Source organism: Atta cephalotes (genome assembly GCF_000143395.1).
Source record: "Atta cephalotes unplaced genomic scaffold scaffold00068, whole genome shotgun sequence".
Lineage (NCBI taxonomy): Eukaryota > Metazoa > Arthropoda > Insecta > Hymenoptera > Formicidae > Atta > Atta cephalotes.
The window spans coordinates 8,696-27,471 of record NW_012130132.1 but is presented as its reverse complement, the minus strand read 5'-3'; the positions used below and the strand labels follow the sequence as shown (position 1 = coordinate 27,471).

General features: G+C 38.1%; 1 protein-coding gene across 1 annotated transcript in view; it reads right to left on the bottom strand.

Moving 5' to 3' along the window:
- LOC105623918 (nephrin) overlaps positions 1-5,109 on the bottom strand; it is a 20,402-nt gene extending 15,293 nt beyond the window's left edge. The window contains exons 1-4 of the mRNA XM_012205289.1: positions 4,926-5,109; positions 1,873-2,005; positions 926-1,134; positions 381-491 (exon numbers count right to left, since the gene is read on the bottom strand). Coding sequence (XP_012060679.1) covers positions 381-491; positions 926-1,134; positions 1,873-2,005; positions 4,926-5,109 — 637 coding nt within the window. The remainder of the gene's footprint in view (positions 1-380; positions 492-925; positions 1,135-1,872; positions 2,006-4,925) is intronic.
- Positions 5,110-18,776: the final 13,667 nt, after the last annotated feature.

Sequence of the window (18,776 nt, the reverse complement as noted above, 5' to 3'; positions counted from 1 at the left end):
GCACACACACACATGCATAATGGTAAATTCATCGCAGCTTTTAAACTATGCGACGAGAAATTTGCTTTACCTCGAAATACCGTATTTCGTATCTCCCGTCTCTGTCATTTAATTATGTTAATTGTGTGAGGAGAGATTATAAAGAAATTTCGATGCATGCGGACTGCGTGCCCCAAATTACAATTAAATGCACGATAACGCGTTGATTTACGGTTTTCATAGTAGAATGTCAAATATGCATGAATGGAAACCGAGAACGTAATGTAAATAACCGCGAGCGGAAGTTCAAGACACAGATAGAATCACCGACTCTTGTGTTTGCACGTAAATTTACCTAAGGACAAATCACAAAGAGACGAATCGGTATACGGTGTGCTCACCTCCTCTCACTTCGCAGGACAGACCGAACTCCATGCCAACCTGAAACGGTCCAGCGACGTTTTCCACCTGCACCCCGGAGCTGTCGTAAATGAGTAGCTGGTGCGGTGGCACTGCGAACAATTTCCACGAACAGGGTGGTTCGCTTTCCATAATTGACGGATAATAGCCTGGACGGTCTATTCCGACTTTTTAAGGAGAGCTCGCAAAAGTTAATTTTAAACTTGCAAAAATGAAATTTCGATTAATTCGTCTCCCTTCTTTGCCCCCGCGAAGTTCGAAGAAAAGTGGGTTAGATCGTCGCAACGCGGGCCCCTCAATTAGCAAAATCGCGCGAGACGGAGATTGTTCCGGTAAGTTTAACTTCGCGTCGAGATGAAAAAAGATCTTGCATATCGGTCGACGTTAACTGCAGCTAATTCTCGCTCTCCTTCTTCTTCTGTTAGCACCCTTCCCTCAGTATGATCTTTGTTTTACGCGATATACCGAGACGCAGTTAATCATACTGGAGTTGTTACGCGGTCATTACGGTAATGAGTTTCCTCACCGATCACTGTGAGATTCACTTGGAAGTTCTTGGTCGGCGAGTTCTTGAAGTCTACCCGGCATCTGTAGATCCCTTCGTCATCCAACTGGACCGCCTCCAAAGAGAGCGCGGCCGGCTTCGTCACGGTGATGAAGTAGGCCCTGGGCCCTACAGCAGTGCTGTCCGACCAGTTCAGGGCCTTGTTAAAAGCCCGTCCCCGCACATCGAAACTGTGCACATCGAAACATATTTCATTTTGTAAATAATTCACGCGTAACCCTGAATCTTATTTCTTTTTTTTAAGAAGGTTCGATTGACATAGCACATATATTAATATTTGTACTTTTAAACAAACTGTATATAAAGAAAAGTTGTATTTATAACTTTATTGAACTCTATCTTTATTGAGCAATTTATATTTTTGGTGTTTATTTTATTTGTTATTATTTTTATTATTATAAATTAAAATTTCAAAAATAACAAAAATCTAAATATTTTTATACAAATTCAAAAATCTAAATATTTTAAATATTTAAAATAACTTGCGCAAAAATTTTATAGCGATTTTCTGATTAGTTAAACAGAGATTCAGAACAAATAAATATTTTGTTTATTTATTGGACAACTAATTTCTGCATCGCGTATGTAACTTTACATAATCATTTTGATTTGTATTTTACTTAAAATACTAATATAAAAAAAATTAAGGTTTTGTCATTATCTTATATATAATACATTTCCATACATTTTTATTAGAGCACAGACTTAAAAAAGTATTACTTCTTATTTAAATAACTTTTAACCTGAATGATAAACCGTTATTAAAAAAAGATATGTTGCATTACTAAATGAAATCTAAAATAATCGGCATTTCTTTATTTTGAAATATCTATATCGTACCTCTTTAATGCGTTTTCCGAGGATTTTCTTAGATCTTTAAGTTTTTCTCGGCGACAGGATTTGCTTACCTGTAAATAGGTTTCACCGCATAATCGCGGAACCAAAGGACCATGTAAACGCGATCCTCTCGCGTGGACGGCTCAATGTCGCAAGGCAAAGTGGCGGTTCGCCCAAGTACGGCGCTAACCTTAGATGTGGACACTGGAGAAGTTGAAGAAAGGTGATTAACGCGTTGGGTCGGATCCGGTACATAACGATATATAATATGTTTAGTTTATGCATAACTCGACTAATTGAAATTTAACTAGATGAAGCCGCGAGCTGTCCATCAAACACAACGTTTATTTGACCACGCATGCTTATTACTGGATTTATTTATTTGACGATTCGGACATATTGAACATGTAACATTCCATGATTAATTCTTTTTATCAAAACCAAAAGCCAACTACGTAGCATATTTAATGGCTGGTAAAAATTTGACAATTGATTGGTAAAAATAGCCATATCATTTACGAAAATAATATTGTTTAGTAATTACTAAATAAATAACTTTCCTTCTGTAGCTGTAAATATTCTTATTTTAATCCATAGTCGCTTTAAATAGTTGAAATGAAGGTTCGAGAAATCATGAAATCTTTTCGACGTCTTTTTAAATGATTCTTTTGGAACTTTACTGTAAACAATGCGACTTTTCTTTTCTAGTTAAATCTCATTAACTTTAACGCTTTGAATAATTTTACTTACAATACTGTTTCTCAGAAGCAAGTATCACGGGTCGCTTAATAATTGAGTTAATAATTCTGACGAATGCATGCAGAGCTATATAATATTATGTATTTTGAATCTTAATGTATATTCGAAGGCATTATGTTTAACAATTCATGACATTTTGCAAATTGCTAATTATATGGTTAATAAGTTAAATGAGCTGTAACGCCAGCTTTTATGTCACGAAAGAACGTGGAAAGTTATTAAGTTAGTAGGAAGTATTATAAGTAAACTTACAAGCCATTCAGGTAAACGAGATTTAGCAGCGAAAAACTTGAGATTAAATTTTTTCCTCTTATTGTTTAGCCTGATTTTAAATTACCTTGAAGTAACGCAGCTGTAAAGATCTCTGAATTCTAAGCGAGTAATATTGTTACGTTTCACGAAATAAAAAGTAGCATCAAGAATGTGTAGATATCTTAAGAGACATTTCCCTCCAATTTAACATTCCATTCTGACGCGAGAAAGAGTCCTGCTTCGCAACATGTAAAAAGGAAGCTGCTTTGCTTCTTACGAATAAAGAGACGAGAAAGCAGCTTGAAAAATATCACTAATGAAGTTCGTTTTCGCGCATAATGGAGAGTTTCCATCCCGGCAGCGCGAAATATAATTACGCCGCGTAACATTTCTTTGAGCAAGTTTCACGCTCTGAGTGATTTCCGGTATCGCAACAAGCTTGCGTCTGATTTCTCCGTTTTCCGATACGCCGCAATTTTCATCAATCGAACGACGTCTGTAACACGAATACGAACTCTTCCGGCAGGATATCGCTTTTACGTTTGTTTGTGACGCTTCGATGAAAAATGTACATGCCACGAGCCATTTATCTTTTTTAGCATCGTATCAGCGCGATTATTATCTGTTCCATCTATTTAAATGCATGTCATTTTCTATGTTGAAGGCATTTCAAAGATATAAATAAAAACTGACATCAAGATACAAATGTAACTGGAAAATGTCTGTGTGAAAGAAAGTTTAAGATAAAATAACCGTTCGCGTATTTACGAGGGTGAAGGAAAAATTAGAAATATCTACCTGGCAAATTTTCAAACAGCTGTAAGCAGGACGGATTATAAATTCAAAACTTGTAAAAGCTCCGCACTTTTGATCAAGGTATTAACCGTTATGCATTAACAGGAACTTATTTATTATTTCATCACGTTTTAAGGGACTATATTCAGCCTTGCTTTTGCGTTTCGACCTAGTTTTATTTTAAAAAATGCCATAACTTTGTAAATATCGATTCTAACAGTTTTCAATTTCATGACTTTGTCAGTTTTCCACTTTTCAATATGCATTTATGAAATACGTATTGGGTTCCATTTTGCGCACAAAAGCCATATAGAGTTCCATTCTGCGCCGGACATGCTGAGTGTGCACGGCAAACGAAGCTACCAGCAGAATTAAGGGACCCATTGTGGCTCTGATCAAGAAAAATTTTTCCTTCTTTGTTAATCTTTAGCAATATATCGCACAACGAAATAATATAATCTACAGAAAAGCAGCGAATTGCTAAGCGCAGCTTCACTTAACCATTTTCTTCCCCGAGTATTTTCACAGGAAACCGACCGCAACGTCCTTTCAACGTTTTTTTATTATTCAATTTTCTCATCTTCTCTCTCTTTTTTAATAACGATTAAAATAAAATATTTTTTTTTGTGAAAACACATATCTACGCACTCATATACATTCTTTTTGTAAACTACTCTTTTTTAAATCACATTTTCACATTCCATTACAAAAAAAGAAAAAAATAACAAACGACCGTTTTATGCTCCTAAATCACGAGATAAATTTTCGACCATATATTCCTCCGTTAACTTGAATATCGATGTTTTTCTCAATGAGAGAATATTGAAGTACCGATAGTTTTCGAGTAATTAGCGGTGGAAGAACTCTCCTTTCGTTCTAAACTAAATTAAACATCTATCTCCACTTTCAAAAATGAAATTTTACTTATTAAATTAAACCTGCTCGAGTAATTGATAAATTTAATTAAATTATACATTAAGTAAACAAGTATATTTATTAATTATAACTTTAAGAATTATTTTGATAAATTTTTGAAGTTTGAGTGTAAGAAAAACGTAAAACGCTGAAAATTAAAAAATTATTTATGGAAAAATATAGTGTCAAATTTATTTTTACCAACAAACAATATTGATTTAATCCTGCAAATTGCAAAGTCTCTTGTATCTTTATAAGGAAAAAAATGGAGAAAATTGGTCTCTAAGTCAGAATAACCGGCAATTTTGGGACACGGTCGAAAAGCGAATATCGCTCACGCGGGTGAGGGAAGTGGTTAATCTCGGCTGTTCGTGCGACCGTTTCGTGCTCGTGCTGCGCGTACCTAGGTCATCGTCCTTATCCCAGTTGCCGCTGGCGTTCACATAGACGACCACGGCGAATATGTAGCCGCTAATCACGAGTCGCACCGCTATCTCGACCAGCGTCCCGAGTGCCATCCCACGAAAGGGCTGCGATGCCTTCGCCGGGCACTTGGGCGGCAAGCTCAAATCCGTCGTCTCCAGCATAATACCACCCCGCGGGTACGGCGCCCCCTTATTGTCATTCCACACCGGGAAGGACCTGTCTCTGCTCCGGCTTCTTGTCCCGGCCGCGTATGCAGGACGACGAACACGCAGGACAACCTCACTCACCGTCTCGAGCGTGGATCCTTTAAGCTCGAACGCCTACCATCAAGGCACATCGAAGTGCCTGGATGACAAAACTGCGCTTTCTTCACTGCGTCTCTTAGTCCGCGTCTCGTCGCACTGTATCACTGCTGAGAATCAGTGCAAAAGAATTGCCTTCGTGCTTCTCTTCCTTTCGTTGTTATTTTAAAACGTTAAAGTATATTTTGCGCTAATTTTTAAATCGCTATATTAATTTATATCAAATTTTATGCAATAATAAATAAAAAAAGATATTTTTAAACAATAAAATTTCTTTAGTTAGCAAGATTCTTTGTTTAATTTTTATCAATGAATAATATTTAATATTTAAATTTGAAATTTTTGAAAATTTGCGTGCAGTTATTAGGATTGATAAAATTAATGATAGAGTAAATAATATCTAGAAAGACAGATAAAAAGTCGTACGAACAAACCTTTTGTATCAACTTAATGTTTCAGCAAAACGCTCTCGCACCTATTACTGTCACTATTTTTATTTCCCGATCGATCCGATTGTTAAAATATATCGTCGATTTTTTTATTACGTTGCGATATCGAGTTCAACAGTGGCTACTCGGTTGTTTCACGTGGTTGCTTTCGATTACCCTCGTTTAACTTTATTGTCCTCGGATCTAAGGTTGAATTGTACTCATTGCCGCTGCTACATGCATTACCATTATTTTTCTCATGTGCCCATCAAACTCTTGTTAAACTCCAAGATCTCAATAGTAGCAGTTTTGTCACTCAGTCCTTCTTATACTTTATCGCCTTTTCATGGCCGCACAAATTTTCCCGTTGTCGTCACTGTGATTTGTTAACGTTCGGTTATCGTTGTCGATTACATCCCGGCATTCGTCACTCGTCCAGGAAGATGCATGGAGGTCCAGATTACTCACCGTTCAAATTGACGCCTGTCGCTGGCTCAAATAAAGATGGACATTCGAAAACATCCGGCTGGCATCGGAATTCCCGTCGATATTTCTCGTCGACGTTTTATGATCGATTATTATGAATTATTTTCGATACTGTTAATGCATCGTGCGCGTTTTATTATTGTCGCTTCGCGAGTAGAGACGCACTTTGTCGAATATTTTCCACTCGTGTAACACACAATTTTACAGAGATACACCGCAATGCAAAAGATCTCTTTAAACAAATGAGTTCTTTTCAGTAGTGCAGTTTGAGTTCAAGTCGGCCGGTTCGCCTGATCAAGCGCCAACCCTCTTCCACTGACTGCACACGATTCTAATTTCGATCCACTCTACTTATCCCGTCTCCTCCCGAATTCATTCGCGTTATTGTCGCGCACCTTGCCCTCCCGCACAACCCTGTGTCTGCAAAGTTCTTCGACGATCGAATGCAACGAAAAGGATTAGTCGAGCAACTTTCAGTTGGGGGACAATCACTTGATTAATCGTTGCACTTGTTACACTTCGATACGTTCTTATAGCGTCTTATAGCGTTCCGGACGACGTTCCATAGATCGACACTTATATATCTTCTTATATATCTTCTTATTATCAGGAAGATATTGCGTATTAATTCATTTTAACAAGAGAGCATTATGTATTAATTCGTTTGAACAATCTTGTCGACTTTAATGAAGAAGCGTGACATTTCAATGCGCGATGCTATTCGAGGCATCGCTTAAGTTCGAGTCGGTAGATTTATGTCTAAGTTACTCGGTTAGAGTTATATTTAGTCAGTTCTATTAACAGTCGGAACTTCTTAGCACTTGCAAAACAATCCGCCGTCTCGAGAGGACTAATTCCCTCTTTCTCTCACTTACTCATTCTCTCCCTCTCTCTGTCTCTCCCTCCTCTCTGTTCCGTCGATTAATCAAAGGGGAGTCTTATTGTCATTCCGTCCGAGATCAGACAGCCACTTCCTCCACTTCCACCCCACCGGCTGGAGAAGTGAAGGGGCGAAAGGCAGGCAAGGGAGCAGGACGGGCTCGGCGGGGGATGCTTCGCGGTCTGATCGTCTCGCGAGCGTTCGAGAGGAGTGATTTCACCGCGACGGTATTCTCCAACGATTTTCCACCCCTAAAGGCCTCCCACCCCTTCTCTTTCTCTTTCTCCTCCCCTCCTCTCTCTCTCTCTCTTACCTCGAAGGTAGACGGCCTCCTCCCACCGCCAACCCCGCGGCGATGTCCTCCGGCGAGGATCCTCTCGAGAGGGGGAGAGGGCGCAGCGGGGGGAGGATGACACGCTCTCTCCGAATAGTTGGAGGATCTCGAGGACTCCTTCGGCAGCTCTCCTTAATGTTTCTTAATTACCCGCGTTCATTAATCACCGGGTCTTTTGATGTCTGCTGAATGCTTTCTTTCGCAGCTTTGATTCGCGAGAGCCAAGCTCACCTAAAGCACCCAGAGACACGCTAAAGCACTCGAGCGGAAGGCTCGAGATTCGCACCTGAAATGGCGCAACGCGTCCTGACGAAGCACCGCCTTTCTCCGCGAAGATTATTGTCCTCCTGCAGCTACCTTCCTCCAGGGTTTAGAACCGCCGTTAGGCGATTCGACAATGGCGATGACAGATCGGTCGATCCGCTGCACGAAGCATGCACTTCGACACATGGACGATACTTCCGTTGTTATTCTACTGGTCCTCAATTTCCGCCGTGATCGATCATCTCCTGTATTATTTTGTGGATTTTTTTTTCCGTGAAGATCGTCAAAAATATAAGAAGTATACGGTAATATGTCTCGTGAAAAAACGATGATATAAAACATATGTAAAAAACGGCAAAATACACGAAACCGACCGACGAGTTCGTGAAATTCGCTCTCGAATTAATCAACTTTATTTTTCAACAGCGGCGAACGTTCCGTTTTTCATTGACGCGAATTGTTCTACTTCTTGACAGCGGAAAAATTTCCCCGCGGTAGTTATGGATAGTCATACACAGCCGTTATACATGATCGTTCTCGTTTCTCCATTCTTTCTCTCGCTAATCTTTTCTTAAAGATTTAAAGAATAATTTAGAATCAATTTCACCTTTTCAGCTTTTTTCCGTTTTTGCCTTTTAACAGCCGCAATTGATAGCAACAATTTTTTTCCTAAGTAGATATGAAGAATCACGCACAACCGATCGCGTTCGCAAGTTTCCCCAAAAAAATTCCAGTTCGAATTTCCGTGCTCCTGAAGGGATTACCCTTTACTTTTTAAATTAATCAATGGAAATACCGATCACACGAGCACCTTGGGCGAATCTTTCATCTCGCTTTACCAGTCGACTACCGACGGCATGACGTTGAATCTCGACATCCTCATCGGCAGTTGTAGTTTCTCACGCTCTTCTTGAGGAGATCTCGCACTCACTCGTAGCGAAAAACGGGAAAATCTCGCTTATTCGATCTCGATAACGATCGCGGTCGGATCGCGGACCGGTGGCGATAACGGCAGTGGCGGTGGCAACGGCAACAGAGAGCGCTAAGCGAGTCGACGACACCGGCTAAATTTCCCACGAAATTTCTCGCCTTGAGCGCGAGGCGCGGCGGCTTCCAGCCGGTGTTGCAAGCAAGAGCGGTGTTTCTCCCACGATCTCCTTCGCACCCTCGTTCTCGACGACGGAACTCGTCTCTTCCGCGACGCGTGCTGTCGCGTGCGACGCGCTGCACGCTTCCTCGTCGCGCGGGCACGCCGCTATAACCGCGAGAGAGGACGACGCGCGCGAGACGGGGCGCCGATCGATTTTCGCGAGTCAGTCCGATCCGGCCGCCTCGCGTTTCGACGCGTTTCGATGCCCGCGCGATGTACAACCCCCTACGCCGACGGTGGCGATGGTGGAGGCGGTGGTGGAAGCGGTGGTGAAGAACGTGCCGAGCGCGCTGTCGCGCAGGGCTGTCCGCGTTTGGGGTGCGCCATGGGGTGTCTCGGAATTCACTGAGGATCTATATAGAGTTGCCATAAATTTCTCATTTTTAAATTCCAAAATTTTTCCTTCCAGTCAAAGTTTCATAACTTTCTGATTTTGAACAATGTTTTGAAATTTTTTGTATTTTCGTCCAGAGTATCAATCATGTAACTTTTTTCTAAAATGAAAATGTGAAAAGTGAAAATTTTTATGTATGTACATATATATGTACAAAGTTTTCACTTTTCATGTTTCCGCCCTAGGAAAAAAGTTACATTATTGACATCCTGATTTGGAATCCGTTAAACGTTTTGTTGACAAAGAAATTTAACAGCAATGTAAATTACTGTTGATATTGCTGACACTGCTTGCGTTTATTTGTTAATTTAGTAGTATTATTCCAACACTACGTGGATGTGACACGAATATAAAACTTCTTTAAAGTCAAGAATTGTGATTTGTTAGAAAATTTTATAAAATTCTATGATTTTTCTCTGATTATTTTCAATTTTCCTGACATCTCTCTCTGACTTCTCTGATTTCTAATTTATGACAATCTTATATATAAATGCCGGTATATTACACTTGCAAGATTCAATGCAAGTTTTTTTGACATAAATCGAGGGAAATTATCATAACTTCTCCTCATTTTGTTATTCAATGTCCGATTAGCTATGACATCGAAAACATTGAGCTAAAAATGCGATGACCATTTAAACGTTAAAAATTGATGACTGTTTTTTTACTTTGAGCGACAGCTTGCGAAGCGGTTGAAGCTGTAATCTAATCGTATTAAAAAGAAATGTGATACAATTAAGAACACATTGGATGTATGCCGTGCAAAATTTGGAAACACGATGCGATTTTATGTTCTGATTTGTGATAGCAATTAGTTGCCTGACCGGCTTAAAAACTTTTCTCTCTGAATTCTCAGAACTTTCCACGTTGAGAGGAATCCAGAAACTTTTCTTCGAATGTGTGTTTTATGACATTGCTTCACTATCTAATGTGTAATTAATACAATATAATGTATTACTTCCATAAATTATGAGAAAAAGTGATATCCCATGCAGCACGAAATATTTCAGAAATATTTGCAAAATGTTTTATTGCAAGGTTTGAAATATTTCAAAAATTTTTCATAAAATCTTTCTAAAATGTAAATATATCTAGGAAAGAGTTTTTGAAATATTCTTTTTCTTACAATATATTTGTACAACATTTGTAAAATATTTTTGTGAAATATTTTAAAATGTTTTACAAAAGTTTACAAAATAGTTCTGAAATATTTTATTGAAAAATGATTCATATAAATATTTCATACTGTGTGGGATTTTGTTAAGGCTATATTTTATGTTAATTCACATCGCTTCTTTTTTATAATTCTTGACCTTGTTGCATCATACAAATACACATGAAAATGAATGAAATTTAAATAACATACCGATGAAAGTCTACCCTAAAGCTTTCATCTGCAGACACTTTCCTGACAACTGTCTGTATTTATTGCGACTGCGCAAGCGGTGCATTCACGCCGTCGCCAGGATCGGAGGAAAGTATTCATGAGAAAACAAATTGGAGGCACCAGGATCTAGGTAGTATACGGGGTGTTTCATAAAGTTTACATCAAACTTGAAGGGCGTGTTCTCGGCAAATTTTAGATCAACTTTTCTTTCGCGGAAAGTTGAGCGAGAGCGAAGTTACGATTCGATCTTGAGAATTTAAATCTAAATTGCATAAACTATAATGGATAATAATGCAATCCGTCGAGCTATCGATATTTAAAATAATTTTAAGGCAGTTTCAATCATCAAGAGTGTTTAAATGAAAGTTCAAAGGTTAGTCGTTCTTTGAAAAAGAACGACTTTTGGCTAAAGTAAGAAGTCAATTAGCAAATGTCTCAAAATTAATTAGAAATTAATTATTAAATGACTTTCTAAAGTTCAATGCGAAAGTTGGCAAGCTCCGTGTGCAAGATCTACCGCAGGAGATGCGCAAAACGTTGTGGCCCGTTAACTTTGGCAAACTCGAAAATCGAATTCTTCTTCAAATAGACAGTTTCAAGAGTTGCGTCGAGAATCGAGAGAAATGAATGGTTATCGCGCGTTCCCGTATTTACGTTTTCCGTTATCGATAGGACACACCCTATATTTAGTGGTTCACGCAAAATGACCAGACCATCTGTCTTATGTGGTATTCGCGGGGAACGAAGCGTCAGCGGTGGGCCAAGATAATACAGTGGAGAGGAGAAACTGCGACCGGAAAAAAAATAACGAGCGCGATCATCTAATGTCCTGGAAGCCGGGGCTTTTTTTGCCCTATCCAATTCAGCCCTGCGTAGTAATAGTCTCGCCCTTACTGAGTGAAGTCACGATGCTTTAGGGGTGGGCGATAGACACAGGGGCGTATAATACGACACCTGCTTCACGAGCGAGCGAACAAACGCACAAGCAAACGGGAAAAATTTCTGCTCTCGTCCTACAGCAATTCGAGTTGCGAGTCACATGTAAACGTGACACCTGCCCACACTATTACGGTTTTTCGCCAACGAGAGAATTTCCGTTTGCCGTTTGTGTTAAACTGCTACTTGTAGAACGATGTCGTTCGCGAGAAAATTACAAGGTGACAAATTTGAACGATTTAATTGGCATGAAAGCAAAATGTGTCATTTTTGTTATAAAATTATTCAATCTGTAAAGTAAATCTATTTATTCCCGACATCTCGACATTTTGACATTTCGACATCTCGACATCCCTGTTAAACAAGTCCTCGAGGAATATTGCAAAAATAAATATTCGAACATTTGATTCGTTTTTAGTTTAGAGCGAGAACGATTAAGGATAAATACTTGTCATTTCAGATAATTTTGCTCGACAAGAAAATTTTTTAATTAATCTATATTTGCAACGTTCTTTAAGAATATACATCATATATTTTGGCAAATTGTCCTAATTCGATTATATCTACTATCTCATTATATCTACAATATAATTGACTTTCTGTTTAGCTTACCGAGAGGACAGTTCACGAAAACTTTAAATAACAAATCGATAAAATATATATGCGTCTTTTATGCTTATTAATAAAAATTAGATTCTTTTAGAAACCACGCAAATGTTAATATGTGAGTTTTTCACTATTTCTGTGATGCGACCTGAATTTTGATTTAATTCAAACTAAATTATGTAATATTAGGCTATTATGGAAAAATATTTTTCTGCAATTTCACAAACAGAGATTACACATACACACAAAAAAATACTTACTATACGCAAGTAATAATTGCTTGAAATATTTCAAAAGTCTATATATCCGCAAATTATCATAAATTTATCATAAACGTTATATTTATTCAAAATATGTTTCGCAAATCTTAGTAAGTTTAATATATTTCAATCAAGAGAGATTATTAAATTAAAAATAAATTCGATTTGCTTATTATATACACATATAAAGTCGCATCTTCGATCCATCTTATAATATTCTTTAAAAGAAAATACATTCTTGTTTTAAGCACATAATAATGATTTTTATCTAAAATTTGCAATAAGTATATTTTAAGATTATTATCAAGAAAATATTCTTTGCTAAAGATGAAAGTTTCTTAAAAGGAAGAAAAATTGAATAATCATTTTTCTTACAATATTTTTCTGTACATGGATAATAGTTAATCATTTTATTATGCACTTAAAAATATTAAATAATATATTAAGCTGTACATATTTAATAATTAATTAATCTATGCTTTCAGATAATGAATCAATATTCAAGTTTAATATTATTAAATTAAAGTCACCAAGGATTAAATATTAGGGAAGTCGATATTTGACATATTTTTAATGAGATATAATAGAACGTGTGGCACATATAAATGAATAATTTTAATTAGTAGTAATTAATTATATCGGTTCGCCGTTATAACAGTAACTGTGACGTATAGAAATTAGAGATTATTCGGGAAGGAAATCATTTACGACGTTTTAAGGGTAAGAAAGTGTGACGCCAAGGTTTGCGACTTTCTTTGTGAAGCTACGTCGCGAGCAGACGTTAGGGAAGAAATCCGGCAGGGATGGCTCAATATTCGTCTGTTAGGGTGGTCCTTCAAACTGTCGAGTAGCGCTTATTTTCTATATCAATAAGGTCATCATTTATTTTACATTCTGTCCTACTTAGAAGGAATTTAAATACGGGGGAAAGTTATAAGAAATACGAGAAAGAACAAGCATTTTTTTTTATCATATTACAGAGCATTTATGATACTTGAAAGGATTCCAATTACTCCAAGTATATGTATATATAAATTAGCATGTCCTTTCTTTACAAAGTTTATTAGTATAATTTATTAAGATAATATAATTAAGCAAGAAAAGAAATTTAATTAAAATTTTTTAAGCTTTTAATTTTTTCGTAAAATAAGATTACAAAAATATAAAAGTTGAAGATATTCTGAGGAAGACAATTTATTCATTTTTCAAACAATTTGTTTGTATCATAAAAAAGAAAATACATATTTTTTTAAGATGGATATTTTTTTAATCGTAAAGAAACTATTAAATTTACTCCCTTCCTAACACAACCATATCAATTTGACGAATTAAATATTCAATAAGCGAAAGTACATCGAAACGAAAATGATTAACATTAATTAATTGCGTCAATATTTATCTCGCATTAAGCGGACATAGTTGACAATATTAATTTCACGGTTAGTACCCACACCCGTGAAAATCTCGTGCAAATACAGCTCGTCGCTTCTTAATCCCTTCGAAAATTGGCATTGAAAACTCGGCAATTAGCTGGCCAATTAAAATAAAACGCTAACAGACGTCCCCTTCCCTCCTCCAAGTTAAACTTCGCCTCCTACGATTTCGATTGACTAACGACAATGAGGGGGAACAAGAGAGTGTGGAATTATAGCGCCGCTATCTTCTCGCCCTCCTGACGGACAGCAGCGCGGCGCGGCGCCGGGTGACGAAGTCGTCGGCGAATTGACTTGTTATCCAGCCCCACTTCGACAGGCTCCTACGGTGTTCAGCGTTACGGTATGCATAACGATGCGCGTGTCAATCGAAAAGCGGCGGGGTGTCGCGTGCGTGCGTGCGTGCGTGCGTGCCTGCGTGCGTGCCTGCGTGCGTGCGTGCGTGCGTACGTGCGCGTTAGATTCGAAACGCGCCTCCCATCGCCTTTGGGCGTTTCCGCAGGGCGATCGTTAACGCTGCTGCCACCCGCATCCAGAAGTGTCGAATGCAAGACCCGATCTTTTCGAAACTGTCACTCCGTTGTCAGATGTAAACTGCGGAGAAAGAGAAAGAGAAAGAGGGGAGGGGGGGAGGAGAAGAGAGAGAAAGAGAGCGAGAGAGAGCGAGAGAGAGAGAGAGAGAGAAAGAGAGAGAGAGAGAAAGAATTCCTGAATAATTGCGCGATATGTAGATGAATTAAACGACGATTGCGTTTGCACAAATTAACGTTGTTAAATGGCAGGGAAGCTCCGTCGATCCGCAACGTCGACGCGCGCGGAAACGCAAAAACGACGTGCAATCGACGTGCAACCGTAAAAATGTAACTAATTTAATTGTCGTATGCAATAATCGACGTTTTATTGTACTCGAATATAATAATGCCGAGAGGATAGTAATTCTCTTTCTCCCTTTCTCCCTATCGACGGTGCAGGTGGAAATAAAATAAAACACATTCAAATCAAACGCGGATCCCGAATAAAGCCGGACGAAACAGGCCAAAATAAAATCAATTAAAATAAAGCGGGGTGGGGAAGGGAGGAGGTGGATGAGAGCCGAAATGAAACAGAATTAGGTAAAATGGAATAGGATAGGGCAATGCGAAATGAGGCTAAATTAAATGAAGTTAAATTAAATTATACGGTATGGCGCGGAATAAAATGGAATATGATAAGGCAAGAGCAGAAAAGAGACGGGGAAGGGAAGAGGAAGGGAAAGAGTGTCAAATAGAAAGGAATCAACGACCGCGATGAATTCAGCAATGCGGGGGTGAAATGCGCGGCAGCTCGTTCATTCGTTCATTCGTTCACTCGTTCATTCGTTCATTCGTTCATTTCGAACGGGAACGCGCGGCGGCCCTTGGCACGCTTCTTTCCGCAAAATTACCGCACAGATCGATCGCGCGTCGCTTCTATCCGCATATAATGATGCGCATTGTGCTGATCTCTTTTTCATGCGACACCCATGGATTCAGGGATAGATGGCTGAGGGGGAGGGAAACACGCGTGAATGTTTCACGAAGATACGGCCGATCAGCGAAAGGGCGACGTAATTACGAGCGGGTCGCAATTTTGCGCTGCGGATATCCGCACTCGATAGATCGAAATCGCGAGGGTAACACGGCAGGTCAGTCAGCGTGACTGGGGCCGATCGATCGGATTCATCGCCGCTGCTATGCCGCCGCGCTCGGCCCAAGACGAGCCCTGTCTGCAACGTCGTTGCGAAAATATTCATGCCTGCCGGCCATTCATGTGTAATTGAATTCGAGCATATAAGCGCCGCTTTCGTTCTACCACCCCTTCCCACTCCCCCCTTCTTTCGCGCACCCACCCCGCGTTCTCTTTCCTTCTTTCTATGCGGCAATTTATACCGCAATTTCAGGTCGTCGCGGGAAACGCAGACGAGTTGGATGGACAGAGTGTACTTTAAGCGACAAGCCACTTTAACAATAAGCAATCACTTTGCCGATGATGATCGTCCTACAGTAATCGAATTAACCGCGTGTGTAGCGTTAGAACACAATTCTGTTATTATCGTGTATTAATGATCAATGCTGATGGATATTAGTCTTGATATCATCTTTATATTCGGAATGCTTTTAAGAGGATTTAATTAAACCGTCTACGCGTCTTGCTTTCTCCAGGTTTTTTAGATATGATTGAGTAAATGAATCAACCCTTCTCCTCCCTTAGTTAAATCAATATTCAATAACGATGCATCAATAAAAGTCTAATAAATGCTTGGTAAATATCGAGATGTATATTAATCCCGCTATCTAAATATTAATCATTGCAAGATCAAAGCGCGAGTACAAACAGTTTCTCTCGATTTTTCACAGGCCTATATTATGTAGGTCGTGTCTCCGTGCCAGGAAGTTCTCTCCATTTATTTTATTCCGCGTTATTCGAAAACGAGAGGAAAACGGGATTTTATTCTATCCGGTCCGTTATGCATTCCGTAAGGAAACGGCCAGCCACAGATAGCCGTTTAAAGGGATCCTAAAGTCATTTGTTTTATCAATTCCATAGGACTTGTACATGTATGATTTACATGTCATTGACACATTACTACACATTAAGGCTGCGGTACAGACTTTCGCATAAAACGGCGTATACAAACGTAAAACTTAAGTTTTAAACCTTAAGATATTAATCAATCACAATTGAATGTGAGGAAAATCGATTATAATTGATCAATTTTTTACGGCTTAATGCTCAAAGCTGAAATTTTATGTCTTAAAATCTCAGTAGACGCTTAACACGTAATGCATGAAAGAATCAATCTTTTCTTTTCATTTCACAGAAAAGAGAACTTTGGTTGATTCTTTTATGCACTATGCGTTATGCAAAAGTTTATGCTACATCAATATCGCATGCACATATATGTACAAATTTTCTTCTTCAACTAATTTTTTATATTAGATATTTATTATAATTTTTAAAACTCGATATTGTTCATGAAATCCCTAATGCTTAGTTCAAACCAAGTCTGTTTTTTCTATGATTAAACACTGTATAGACTTTTGAAATTTAAAATGAGATAAGTATATGATTGATATTTTGCTAAAGTGAGAAAGATAATCTAATGAAGGAAAAAACAGACTTTTATACATACTAGATAAGACTTTTATACGTACAAAATATAAAACTTGTATATGAAGCAAATATTGTTACGAGTTGATGCCAGAAGCCGATAACAAAACTGTACTTTTCTATTTAAAAAAGGTTATCCCTATCAAATAAACGTTAATAAAGTTTGTAACATAATCATTTCTCAGTTGTTATTGCTCGAAAGTTTAACGAAGAAGAAGGTTACGTTACAAATAAATTAATACGTTGATTGAAATAAATTAAATTTTCAAATTGACAATCTTGAGAATTGAGAACGAATTTATTAATTTTTAGAATTTAAATAAATTATAAATTATAAAAAATACAAAATATAATTAAAAAAACATTAATTTACTGCGGTACATCTATAAATAAATTTTCAATATATGTCAATAGACTGCACATATAATAATCATATATTCTGGAGTTGACAAGCTTTGCATTGATAATAAGGCCAAATTTTGAAATTTATAATCCAAGAATACATGAAGAGAGATTCAATGTAGATCGTGTTCCGAAATAATTAATGAATCATAATTAAATTTTTATGATTGTAATCTTAACTTATATTTTATATTCGCTGAAGGAGATCGCTGAAGGAGATCGCTGTGAGAGCGTTCATTTGAACTTATTTAAATACTTTTATTTATATTAACATAAATTAATGACGAAAGACAAGCGAGGCTATAACAGCTCATGTACTTTATTTGATTACTGAAATGTAATTTTCTAATAATATTTTTGTATACAAAGTCGACCGGTTTGGCCTACATTAGCGTTCATACTTTAATTGTGTATGGAAAAGAATTGTTTAATCTGTAAAGATAGTTAGGAGAATATTTATTTGCAAAATAATTGATAAAAACACACAGACGACGTCTTTAGGATCCCCAAGTTCCGACGCGTTATATTTCAATGGATGACTTCGGCGGCGCGGCGTGGAATTATGCAGAAGGATTTGATGCCTGGATACTCGTCGCTCGTTCCGCCCGTAATCGACCTTTGCGTGCCTCGAGTGCGGCCTTTACACTCGCGCCCCGTTATTTTTAGTGTTTCTCCTCTATATGTGCCGGTACGGCATGGCGGCACGTCGATGAAACGGCATCGTAGATATGGGTCGAGAATTTTTCACCGGCGCGCCGCGCCGCGCCGCACCGGCACCTCGTTACGCGTTTAGGTGTAATTAAAAATGCTCGGAGATCCTCAGAGGCATACGCCCGCACGTTTATCATTGCTCGCGTTGTTTTACGAGCGTCTAACGAGACGTCCGCAAGAAGCTATTTCATCCCTCGCTGCTCTTTACAATTCCGATAATTATTACATGACGACGAGCGCGTTTCGATGAAATCGGGAGGGGTGGAGGATTCTGTCTCTTGAAAAGAGAGAATCGATCGCGTGAAAGGAGAAATGAGGCTATATAATACTCGGGATATTCTGTATAGCTGCATTGTACATGGCAGTCATTTTTTACTGTTTTCGATGCAGTGAAATATTTTGAAATTCATTCGCTATCGTCAACAAAGGGAAAGCAGAGACACGACGAGGGTATATTATTTGAATAACGTTTGTATTTATCGGGTTGGTATTTTCATAACTCTCTCGTCAATGTTTTTAATAAATGGTCAGTATTATTTGCTCGTATTTCTATTAAAACCTGACGTTTTATTATTTAACTCGTTCATTCATATTAAAAAAAAATACCTTGTCAGATAAAGGCGTCCTTTTCAATCATTTTTCATTTCAAACGTAGATTACCTTTAATCTTTGAAGAGTTTTAAATAGAGTGTATAAATTATATTCTCTTCTCCTCTCTCTCTCTCT